Source organism: Panthera uncia, chromosome B4, assembly GCF_023721935.1.
Source record: "Panthera uncia isolate 11264 chromosome B4, Puncia_PCG_1.0, whole genome shotgun sequence".
Lineage (NCBI taxonomy): Eukaryota > Metazoa > Chordata > Mammalia > Carnivora > Felidae > Panthera > Panthera uncia.
Window position 1 is genome coordinate 114,110,747 of NC_064809.1, and position 12,750 is coordinate 114,123,496.

Consider the following 12,750-nt stretch of genomic DNA (forward strand, 5'->3'; position numbering starts at 1 on the left):
TCAGGTTTAAATACTAAACACAAAAATAAAACAAATTCTGTGTCTGTAATAATTTTTGCAGTGTTTATAAGTGCATTGCAAATAAATGAGCTTTTAAAAATTTAAAGTCAATTTCCTCTTTATCCAAGCATATTTCTACACTTATGATTTCTTCTTCCTCTAATTTTAAAGTCTCATCTTGTTTAGTTTTTAAAAAAATTTTCATCATGGTTGGTATCTGTGGAATCTAACCTCTAGCCTGAAGCTGAGATTTGATATGCAAACATGTTCTTTTAGGTTGTATCTTCACATATTTTTTCCCCAAGTGTTCAGAGTTAAAACGTACAACTTCCTTTTGTCCACATGTAGTGGCAGTGCTTCTGTTTCAGTAGGTTTTCTTACACGCCCTTTATTTTTCTTTCTGTCAACAACGGTTTCCAAACTTTCACAACACAAGTGGTAGGTAGTAAAGTGCTTTATACAAGGAAATACTATATACACGTGGAGAGGTTCCATTTAACACCCCACAGACCAAAGTTCACACACATCACGCAAAGGAAGGCTCTTTTTTAAGAAAAACCTTTTTTGATAGTAGGGTTGGGGAGTCCTTAAAATCTCCTTAATTGCTTTAAGTAGCACAAATATAAGTAACATATCTGAAGCTGGAAGGAGTCCTTGTTAGATGTACTGCCCTTAATGGATTACTGCTAGATATCACACTGCTGTTAAAAACTCTTAATAGTTACAAATTTCAGAATCAGTCCCATAGAAACCAGGTATCAGCATAGGAGTTTTCATTTGTCTTTATGAAACAAACTGTATTTAAACATGGCCTCCCAAAGAGTCAGGTTAGACAAGGCCTATGCATTGGAACATTTCTATATGTTTTGGCACTTAAAAAATTCCAGTTTCATGTTTGAGGTCTCCTTTCCATGAAGTTTGTGTTTCATACATAGAGAAGTGCCATTATGTGCTATATACCTTTATTGCTACTTGCACTCTCTTTTTAAAATATCCATCACTTTTCTTCCAAGGGATGGCTTCCAGTGCTGGACAAAACTTTTCATATTCACGACTAATTTGCCTGTTCTTACATCTTCATGTCCTGCCACAAGGTACTCCAAACCTAAAAGAGAACAAAGTTAGGGGCTATAGAGTATCATAATTTATTGAAGGAGAGAGATGTGACTTCAGTAATTTTATATGCACGGTTCATGCTTTTATATATTCATAGTCGAAATAGGGAGTCACAGGTAGTAAGAGCTAACACTTTATAAGCATTTACTATGTGATAAATGGTTTACATGTATTATTTATTTAATCTTGAAAATAACCCTATGAAGTAGGTCTTGTTTTTCTTCTTGTGTCACAAATAAGGGGTGAGGCTCAGCAAGATTACACAAGTTGTTCAGTGTCTCCCAGTAAATAGTTAACACTCTGACTTAAGCTCAAGTCTGTCTGTAGAACTTTTACTTTATACTGTACCACCCTTCATGGTAAAGAAGTGAGGATTCTGTGCGTGCTTAGCACACTGCCATAAATTACTATTTCTTGGAGACTCACTATGTATGGTAGTGTATATTGAGGATTTTATAAAAGTGAAAAACCATTTGGGAAAACATATTGGAAGAGAGTTATAAATTATACAAAGTAACACATATTTCCTATAGAAAGTCAGTGTTGGGGCGCCTGGGTGGCTCAGTCAGTTAAGCGTCTGATTTCGGCTCAAGTCATGATCTCACGGTTCGTGGGTTCAAGCCCTGCGTCAGGCTCTGTACTGGCAGCTCAGAGCCTGGAGCCTGCTTCTGATTCTGTGTCTCCCTCTCTCTCTGCTCCTCCCCTGCTCACACACTGTCTCTCTCTCAAAAATAAATGAAGATTAAAAAAATAAAATAAAATAAAAGTCAGTGTGTTTTTGGGATATAGGATGTTTGTTTGTCATATATTAAAAAAAATAATTGAGACTTAACTGGACCTAATGTTGACTTTGTAATTAAAAATTCTTTTCAGACTTCAAATAAAAAATTTTGGATAACACACAGAAAAATTAAAGGATGGTCTCAATACCTATACACTATAAAAAGGAAATATGTTAATCTCCTTTAGGAGATGTTTGTAATAATATCAATATTGGTATTTTGAAATAATTTTCTTTAATATTATAGGGTAGAGAAATAAGTAGTTATGTTTATACGACAGCTTTCCAAGATAAAGAGACATATACTTTAAAACTTAAGGGAAAATAGTAGATGCTAAACTTAAGCTGAAAATACCAATTTAAACTCATGGCTTTATATGTACATATACAAATTAATATATATTAATAAAATAATAAAAGTAAAACATATGAATATGGTATATATATATAACACTTGTCCACTGAAATGACCTAAAAAAAAAGGCATTCAAGTAGCAGTGAACACCTATAATAGATATACTGTAGTCTCTAATTAAACAGATCTCACCAAAACAAAACAAAACAATTCTTGGACAAATGCTATTGCAGGTCCAGGGCGGGAAGATACAAGGTAGCATGGGACATCCTATTGTGGTAAAAGGCACAGAAGCTTTCAAAGATTAATTGGGATCAATTCAGAAGGACATGGGAGTTATCAAGAAAGGGTTACAACTTTTTAAAGTTGTGATAATCTGAGCACCAAGGAATATAATAATTTGTACCTATTGGTATCTATTTGAATCAACCAATATCCATAATTCCAAAATGATACTCAAAAAAGAGAAATCTAGAAAAAACTAAATTGTCATCCTTTTTTTTTTTAATGTTTATTTATTTTTGAGAGAGAGAGTGAGCAGGGGAGGGGCAGAGAGAGAGGGAGACAGCTCTGTTCTGACAGCAGAGAGCCCCGTGCAGGGCTCAAACTCATAGAACCCTGTGATCATGACCTGAGCTGAAGTTGGTCACTTAACCCACTGAGTGACCCAGGCACCCCTAATTTGTCATCTTTTGAGGAAGCTGTTAAAACCATTACTTACTTTGAAAATTGGAAATTATGGGGAAAGAATTTAGCATTTATTCTGCCTTTTACAATAGGAACTATATTGAATGGTAACCTAATAGCCCAGTTTCAAAGAGACAGTCCCCTTATAGAAGCATCAACTAATAAATGAGGGAAGTTAGAAAAATGTCATTTCTCAAACTCTAATGAAATTGTTGATTCAGGAAGATTACCAATCAATGATAATGTCATTAAATCAATAGTTACTGGGAAACTGGATGTTTGTATCATGACTAAGTAATACCACACTCATTATTTTCTAGTCTCAAAAGGGAAAACAAAACTGCCCAATGGAGAGACCAGACTATCATCACTCTAACCCAAGGATCAAGTCGAGCAACCCTGATGGTGAGTTTTCCAGTTACTATATGTCTTCTGATATGATTTAACATGAAGTACACACACAGCAATATCTCTAATGGATTCTAGTCCAAATATTTATCTTGAATCTATCAAGCTTTTCTTTAGAGATTACATAGGCAGTAGAGGGACAAGATAAATGACACCACAAGGAACCAACCAGACAAATATAGAAGGTAATACGATCTACAGGACACTTGGGCTGGTTTCTTCAACACTAATAATTTTTTCAACAATGAAAAAAGGAACTGTGCTTGAATAAAAGAGACTTGAGAGTCTTAAAAACCAGATACAATGTGTGATCCTGGATTGAACCTGACAAGGACAAATCAGTCCTAAAGGACATTTTGGGACCAGTTGGGAAATTGGCATGTGGTCTGAGTATTATAGTATATGAAAATAAACTATAATTGAAGGCAAAGATCACTAACTGAATAAAGTAGGTTGCAAAACAGAGTATAGTATGAATTTATTTTGGTTAAAAATTATAATATGTACATGCACAGAGGAAGACCTGGAAGGATTTACACTAAGCTGTTAACAGAGAATCTTTGGAGGTAAGAAATGTGACATTTTAAATTTTCCCCTAAAATTTTATAATGTACATGTATAGCTTCTATAGAGGGTTATATATTTATTTTTAAATATTTATTTATTTTTGAGACAGAGAGAGTGAGAGAGTGAGCTAAGGAGGGGCAGAGAGAGAGAGAGAGAGAAACAGAATCCTAAGTAGGCTCTGTGCTGTCAGCGCTGTCAACACAGAGCGCCATGTGGGGCTGGAACTCAAGAATCATAAGATCATGACCTGAGCCAAGATCAAGAGTCAGACGCTTAACCAACTGAGCCACCCAGGCGCTCCTTAAGATTTTTTAAACTTTTAAAAGTAATCTCTATACCCAATGTGGGGTTCAAACTCACAACCCCAAAATCAACAGTTGGATGCTTCACCAGCTCAGCCAATCAGGTGCCTCAAGAGGGTTATTTAAAAAATTATTAAAAGAATTCAGCACTAAACTTAAAAACAGCTATGATGGTGTTTTAAAAAAAAAAAAAAAAAAAAAGAAAAAGAGAGAAAATAATGATAGAGATTTTAAACACACTGCAGAGCACAAATGTAAGGATTATAAAATATTAAAATTCTTTGAAGAGTAACCTTAGCTTTTGCATGAAAAAGAATCCCAATATTTAATTAACAGTCTAATTAAAATATAGTGGTCTTGATATAATATCATATTTGTATCATACCTAAAGTAATAACATCTTCATTTAAAAACACAATACATAATTTTTAGGAAACTTCATTGCTAAGTCTAGTATTTTAAATGAATTTACTTTGAAACTATAAACAGAACAAATACGATAGGAGCTTGCCATTAATTTAAAGTATAAATATAAATTTGGGACACCTGGGTGGTTCCGTTGGTTGAGCATCCAACCCTTGGTTTCTGCTCAGGTCATGATCGCAGGGTCATGGGATAGAGCCCTGAATCAAGCTCTGTGCTGAGCATGGAGCCTGCTAAGGATTCTCTCTCTCTCCCTCTGCCCCTCTCCCCTGCTTGCTCTCTCTCTCTCTAAAATAAATAAAATGAAAAAAATTAAAGTATAAAAATAAACCAACAAAAATGATACTGAGTAAATCCATAAATTATGGAGCAGTATCATGCCAAAAATTAGCATGGAAAACAATGTTATCTGTTGCATCACTTACTAGCATTTACATTTTGCTTTCCTATTTTTATGCTTTTGACATCTACTTTGCTACACGTTTGAGGGCACAAGATTTATTTTGTTTCTTTAGAAAAAGAAAATATAATACTTTACTGCTAGTCTTGATATCCTAAATTGATTAATGAATGAGTAAATGTATGTATGAATGTAGGAATGAATGAATTTGCAGGGATGCCAATTAGATTGTTCCTTTTCAAAAAAGTAGCAGAGGAAGCAAGTTGGCGTGTAAGGTTTCCGAATTTTCTTATCAGCTTTCTTTGGCCTTGGCTATTGAACTTGTAAAAATGGAAAAACAAAGTGAAATGAAAGAGTGTCTGGTTTTGCTTTGGCAGGTTCCAGTCTTTTCTTCAAAGCAAGTAAACATGTTTTTAAGAATTCTTTGAATAATTGCGCTTATGTTTTCAATTGTGATGAACTCAGTTGATTCTTTGACTCTGGCAGAAACCTGATTAGGAAGTATAGTTTACTTCCTGGAGGGTGGCTCAGATGGTCAAAGCTTTTTTTTTTCTTTTAGTGGCTTACTAAAAGACTGGGCATATTTTTTTTTCTTTTGCCAAGATAGTAAAAAGTGCTTATAGGAAGAGCCTCTACATACAGATTATTAGGAAATAGAACTTAAATTTATGACTCTTAGTTTCCTGTATTCAAAATCCAAGATTCTAATTACTTCACTTGTTCTTTGGAAACATATTTATTTATTATTTAAAATGTCCCCTTTTCCTTTTCCTTATTAAAATTTAAAATAAATAAAATACTAAAGGGGTATAAAAGGATGTAAGAGATTAGTCAATGGGTCAAAACGTCAACAGTTTTATATTATTTTAGATTGTTTAGGGGATAATATTTTATTGACTGATTTTCTCTTTTTCTCTGTCACTCGGTTATCTGTTTCTCTCAAAGTTATTAATCAAAGACTACAGTAATTTCTTATTAACATAACTGGGGTTTCCTGGACTTTTATTTTAAAGGAATTAGATCCAGAGCATAAATTATGCACCTGTTTTAGCAGTGCCACTAAAATACAGATGGCAACTACATAAAGTGGAAAATACAGAGGACTTTTTAAAAAAATATTTGTTTTGATAACTTACTATCTGGGTACTATGTTATTTTTTAGGTACTAATGGTAGGTACTAGAGATGTTGTGATCGAAAATCTAAATCCCATCCTCAAATTTAATGAAGGACACAGAGAAATAAGCAGCTTATGACACAGTATGAAAGTGTACTTGTAGAGCATAAAGGTAAGAATCCCATGCTTACTCACTTGTCTCTACCACTGTAGTAACATTTTAAGGTGCAAATTCCCTTAATTTCCAGTTTCTCTAAGATTCTACAGTGTTTTGTTTTTGTTTTTGTTTTTTTTTACATTTCTGCTGTTTCTAATTTGGAACCAGAATGGTCATTTAATGAAAAACAAGATGATGAGAACTTGAGAGTTGTTTTCTATCCAGGAGGAACAGATGCTTCTCATGCAATCGTAAAAATGAATTCAGTATTATTTGCACAGATGGAATGTTGCATTTGAATTTCCTTTGGGAGAAAATTCTACCCAGGGCACCGTAATAGGACCTAGCTTTCAGATGAAGTATTAGTGGTAACTAAATTATGAAAGTGTTTTCTATGCTACTGGCACATGGAACCAAGCTAAGACTTCTCTTTTAGGACAGAAAATATTATATTGCTGGATTTTAAAATGTTTCACTTTTTAGAACATGTGGAAGAGAAACAGTTTTTTGATGTCAGTTCAAAGAGTACCATTTGGATTTTCCCCCAGAATTCAGATGGTGAAAAGGAGACATACTCTTGGTGAGTTGATTTCAGTTGTGGTTTAGAGAATAAGACAAGGAGCAAATCAGCAGAGACAAAGTAGTTACTAAGCTAGAAAAGTCTAATGCTTACCAGGATTGAGGATTGGACAAGTGCAGCCTCTGTTAGTCCACGATTCTGGATATAATGTTCGTTTTCCTCGTAAAATTTTCAATTTGGTAGATTTTAAGACTTTTTTTATCTTCACATTGACCTCAGCATGAGATCCTTTGTCATGAGCTGATAAAATCTTTATTTTTAGCACTGTAACAACACAATTCCAAAAGTCAAAATGTATAGGATTTCATGTTACCTGTTGAACTCTGAATAACTTAAATAAGCATTTCAGAGTATAATGGAAAAGTTAACTAATGATGATGCAAATGTGGAAATTTGCTTTTAAAATCATTAGGTTCATCTTGATGAACAGTGAGTAATATGTAGAATTGTTGAATCACTATAGTATGTACCTGAAAGTAATATGAAATGGTATATTAGCTATACTGAAATTTGAAAAAACTAAAAAAAAAAATCATTAGGCTCACTAACTTTTGCATTGGCTTCACCTTATTTATCGATATTAACTATACTCTTCTTTCTTCGACATTTTCATCTGCTTCTGTTACTCATATCATTATGCTAAGAGAAAATCAGCCATTTGCCTACTGCAAACATATCTTAAACACATTCAGCTATCAAATCCAAATAGAAAAAAAATGTATAGGAAGTAGAATTGTTATCCTGGTTTTTATTTAGATTCTGATTATATTTTACTCTGCAGCTCACTGTGTATAAAGTTATGACAAAAAACAAAATATTACTGCCAGAATATATTTTACATATTCTAAAGAGATTAAATAATTAAATAATAAAATAATAAAAATGGAGTATTTAATCTTCTTCCCAGATGTAAAATCCAAGCCAACTGGGGTTGGAATGGCTGTCCTTCTATATGATGGCAGAGCTTCAATATTCTCTATAACTCATGATTCTATTACGCTATGCTCTTCATCTATGAAATGATGTGGCTAGGGGTTAAGCAGTTGGAATAACTTGGGGTGAGGAAGAAAGTAGATCTAAGGAACACTGGATGTATATTCTATACTATTAGAGGAGTTCTTACTGGCTCGTCTATATCTTGATGGAAAATTCTGTGTAATGAGAGAACCCTACACTGGCTGGTTCCATTTCCTAATAATACTGTTGTCAGATATCAGATATCTTTATAGAATCACCAAATTTTAGACTTCTAAGTGGTCTTAAGAGGTCATCTAATCTTGTTTTATGTATGAGGAAGCAAGTTATAAGAAATCAAGTGAACTTCCCAAATTTGCATGACCAGTCAGTTAGAGAGGTATCAAATCCAAATAGATAAGATAATGCATGAAGGGTATGTAGCATAGTTCCTCACACATGGCTAATGCTCAGTAAATGTTCACTGTTATTTTTCCACTAGACTGTATGGTCAAAGAGAACAGGGACCTCATCTATTCATTATTATAACTTAATAAATATTTTCTAAGGAATAAACAAATGAATCAAGTTTCTTTTTTCCACTAATAGAATGGAGAAGGGAAACCATTTTTCCCCCCAAGTCTGTAGATGTGTTAATAAGAATAAGGTATTTCAGGATGTCTGGGTGGCTCAGTCAGTTGAGCCTCTGACTTTTGACTTCGGCTCGGGTCATGACCTCATGGTTCATGAGTTTGAACCCCGCATCAGGCTCCGTGCTAACAGTGTGGAGCCTGCTTTCGATTCTCTGTCCCCTCTCTCTCCCCACCGCCTCAAAATAAATAAAAATAAACAAGAAAAAAAAAGAACAAGGAGAGTGTTCAAAGTTTCTTAAGCAGAAAATAGTACAATTGTATTAAAAGATGCCAGTGCAGTTGTTTGTAAATTCAGAGAGCTACCAAATATATGTAATATTGAAAACTAGTTGATATTTCCACTAAACTGACCATCTTTGAACTAAATTGTCCTGTTTTTTGCTTTTGATAGTAAATACCATTTTCTCAAAATGAATTTTTCTTTATTGGGCACTATACATTTCAAAAGTTTTCTTCTATTATTTAGCCAAGTTGTCAAGTGAAAGGAGGGAAATATGCATGTAATTTTAGATAAAAATTTATGAGATTTTTTTTTTTTTTAGCATTTATTCATTTTGGAGAGACAGAGAGACAAAGCATGAGTGGGGGAGGGGCAGAGACAGAGGGAGACACAGAATCTGAAGCAGGCTCCAGGCTCTGAGCTGTCAGCACACAGTCCGATGTGGGGCTCGAACTCAAGAACCGTGAGATCATGACATGAGTCGAAGTTGGATGCTCAACCAACTGAGCCACCCAGGCGCCCCAAGATTTATGAGATTTTTAACATTTACTTAAAAAAAATCTTTTATGAGATTAAATACGATGTTATCAAGAACCTAGGAGGAAAAAAAGAACCTAAACACTTGGTTTCAGAGATCATGACTTAAAATTTTCTCTTCATTGTAATGTGTATTTCAGGCAGTATGAATTATGGAACAGGGGCACCTGGGTGGCTCAGTCGGTTAAGCGTCCGACTTCAGCTCAGGTCATGATCTCGCGGCCCGTGAGTTCGAGCCCCGCATTGGGCTCTGTGCTGACTGCTCAGAGCCTGGAGCCTGTTTCAGATTCTGTGTCTCCCTCTCTCTCTGACCCTCCCCCGTTCATGCTCTGTCTCTCTCTGTCTCAAAAATAAATAAACGTTAAAAAAATTAAAAAAAAAAAAAGAATTATGGAACAGTAAAAAGCCTCAGATACTAGTGAAAAATATGTTGGCAAGATAAGGCATCTAGTATATTTAATAGTAAGCATAAAGCCATTTAGAGTTTGAAGATAGGAACAGTCTTTACATAGCAGTAACATTTCCCTTTGTCTGTATTTCCCTGGTATTTGAAAAGTAGAGGAGTCTAGAATATACAGAGAGGGCAGGGAAGAGGCTTGAGTGGACAGCTAGCCTCAGTGCTTCCTAAATATATATCCTCTTCCTTCTCCCTACCAGTTACTGAGCATATAGTGTATGCAAGGTAATGTGCTGTGTGCTTTTCAAAACTCTCATTTTATGGGAAAGGTGGCACCATCCAATTTTATAGATGAAGAAGTCTAGAGAAGTGAAGTTACCCAACAAACCAGAAATCCAACCCACGTAGGTCTGAATCCAAAGCTCGAACTCTTAATCACTGTGAAATAGTGTTTAAACTGATTTTTGCTTCATATTACTACATGATAACTGGCACAGGTTATTACTCGAAACTGGTAATACTACATAAAACTGGCACAGGAATCATTTTAGTGGCTAGGGACTTCCCTTTTAGGTTACTAAGACAAGAAGCATCCATAAGAAAGGGTTATGTGTGATGGTTTTCTTCTTTTTGTTTGCCTCTTTTCCTCATAGTAGGATGACTTTGCCTTTGCTCTAGCAGCCTCCTGCCCTCACTAGGACCTTCAACACTATCTCTATTAGGTATTATTATATTAAGACTAGTGCTTTGATATTTTGAGAACGTCATAGACTAGACCTCCCATTTCCTAAAGAACTCTTTGGATTTAGTTTGAATAGATTCTTAGAAGCATTCAGGATTTCAAACTCACCATATGAATATTTCATTCCACAGAATGCCTTGGGGTTTCCTAACACCTGTTCTTTACATTCACATTTACCTACAAAAAGTAAGTGAAAAATTGTGTCAGTTATTTAGAAACAAGGAAGAGAAAAAAAAAACAACACAAGTAAATCCAGGTAGCATAACTCATTTAAAAAAAAAAAACATTGAAATATAATTAACATACAGTGTTATATTAGTTTCAGGTGTCAGGTAGCATAACTCTTTAAGACTTGAGTGATTCACATAATCCATAAATACTAAGAAATCATAAACAGTCATTCAAACAAAGTAGAGTCACTTTCTGAATTGAATTAGTTATCATCCAATAAAGTACTGACTTAAGAGAAATATACAAAGGTAGAAACAATGATATATTTTAATGCTTGTAATTGATGTTATGATAGATATAGTCCAGTATGAATATTCCATGCTAATGGAAAAGAAAAACTAAATGAATAAACTATAGAAAAGACACTTTCTTTTTACAATTAATGTTCACTACAGCAAAAGTCAAATAGAGTAAAATAACTGGGCAGTCCTTTGAAGGTAATGCCATCCAATTTAAAAGTATTTATTTCACCTATTATGTGCAGGACATGGTGCTATATACACTTCAGAGTATATAAAAATGAGCAATATACAATTCTTGCCTGAAGGCTTACAATTCAGTAAGGTGAATAAAGCAAGTGTATAAACAGTGTTCTAAGACAGATACAATATGCTTGGGTGAGAGTCACATGTTTGGGAGGATGGAAAAAGGCTACATGGCTGAAGAAGGATTTGAAATGGACCCTGAAGAATAAGTAAGATATTTCCCCAACAGTTTAAATTATGCATTACAATTATTGTGTGTGACACATTTGTCAGGCCCTGTGGAAGACTTGCAAAATGCCTTTGTACGTAGTCTATATATAGCATTCTTATTTATCTGTTTCCTCTCTAAAGTGTGATCCTTGAGGACAACAGTTATGTCTTATTTATCTTTAAATCCCTAGAAGGAATAGGATTTCCGTTCTTACATATTTAATAATTCGATATAATTTTATCATCCCTCCCCTTCTGCCTTCATGCATTACATTTAAATAGGCATTGAGTGGTGTAAACATAGGTAACATTTACTGAGGAAGAGCTACTATGTGCCAGGCACTATTTAAAAAAAATTTTTTTTAATGTTTATTTATTTTTGAAGGAGAGAGAGAGAGAGCAGAGCATGAGTGGGGGAGGGGCAGAGAGAGAGAGGGAGACAGAATCTGAAGCAGGGTCCAGGCTCTGGGCTGTCAGCACAGAGCTTGATGCAGGGCTTGAACTCACAAGCTGTGAGATCATGACCTGAGCCGAAGTCGGACGCCCAACCGATTGAGACATGCAGGCGCCCCTGTGCCAGGCACTGTTTTAAGTGTTTTACATTTATTTACTCACCTAAGATTCTAACACATAGAAATTTGACAAGAATATAGAGATAAAAGGGTGAGTAAAGGGGGCGCCTGGGTGGCTCTGCCGGTTAACCATCCGACTTCGGCTCAGGGCATGAACTCATGGCTCATGAGTTTGAGCCCCATGTTGGGCTCTGTGCTGACAGCTCAGAGCCTGGAGCCTGCTTCAGATTCTGTGTCTCCCTCTCTCTCTCTTTCTCCCCCACTTGCACTCTGGCACTCTCTTTCTCTCTCTCTCTCTCTCTCTCTCAAAAATAAAGATTAAAAAAAAAATTAAAAAAAAAGAGTGACTAAAGAAATGTAAGAGAGAAAGGCAGAGTGTAGTGTGTTCATGGAAGAATAAATGTTTCTGTTTTTCCTGGGTACAGATTGAGTTGTGAATAGTAGAAGGCATCATGGAGGACCTTGACCGATAATGCAATTAGGGCCTGAATTTAATTTGTTAGATAAAGGAGAAATTTTTTTTAAAATTTGTGTACAAGTCACATACAATGTTACATTAGTTTCAGGTGTACAGCATAGCAATTCAACAACTCTATATGTCATGCTGCATTCACCACAAATGTAGCTACCATCTGTCACCATGCAATGCTATTACAGTATCATTGACTATATTCCCTATGTGGTGGCTTTTATTCCCATGACTTATTCATTACATAACTGGAAGCCTGTATCTCCTGCTCTCCTTCACCCATTTTGCCCATTGATAAAGATGAATTTTCGAAGTTTATCAGATTAAAGAAGTTACATGAATTAAATATATATATATATGTATATATATATATACATATATACATATA

At 34.9% G+C, this 12,750-nt stretch overlaps 1 protein-coding gene across 2 annotated transcripts in view; it reads right to left on the bottom strand.

Annotated features, from left to right (window-relative positions):
- Positions 1 to 327: 327 nt before the first annotated feature.
- NTN4 (netrin 4) overlaps positions 328 to 12,750 on the bottom strand; it is a 124,603-nt gene continuing 112,180 nt past the window's right edge. For both annotated transcript variants that reach the window (XM_049626100.1, XM_049626099.1), the window contains exons 8-10: positions 10,504 to 10,572; positions 6,986 to 7,156; positions 328 to 1,105 (exon numbers count right to left, since the gene is read on the bottom strand). In XM_049626100.1, coding sequence (XP_049482057.1) covers positions 969 to 1,105; positions 6,986 to 7,156; positions 10,504 to 10,572 — 377 coding nt within the window. In that variant the 3' untranslated portion in view covers positions 328 to 968. The remainder of the gene's footprint in view (positions 1,106 to 6,985; positions 7,157 to 10,503; positions 10,573 to 12,750) is intronic.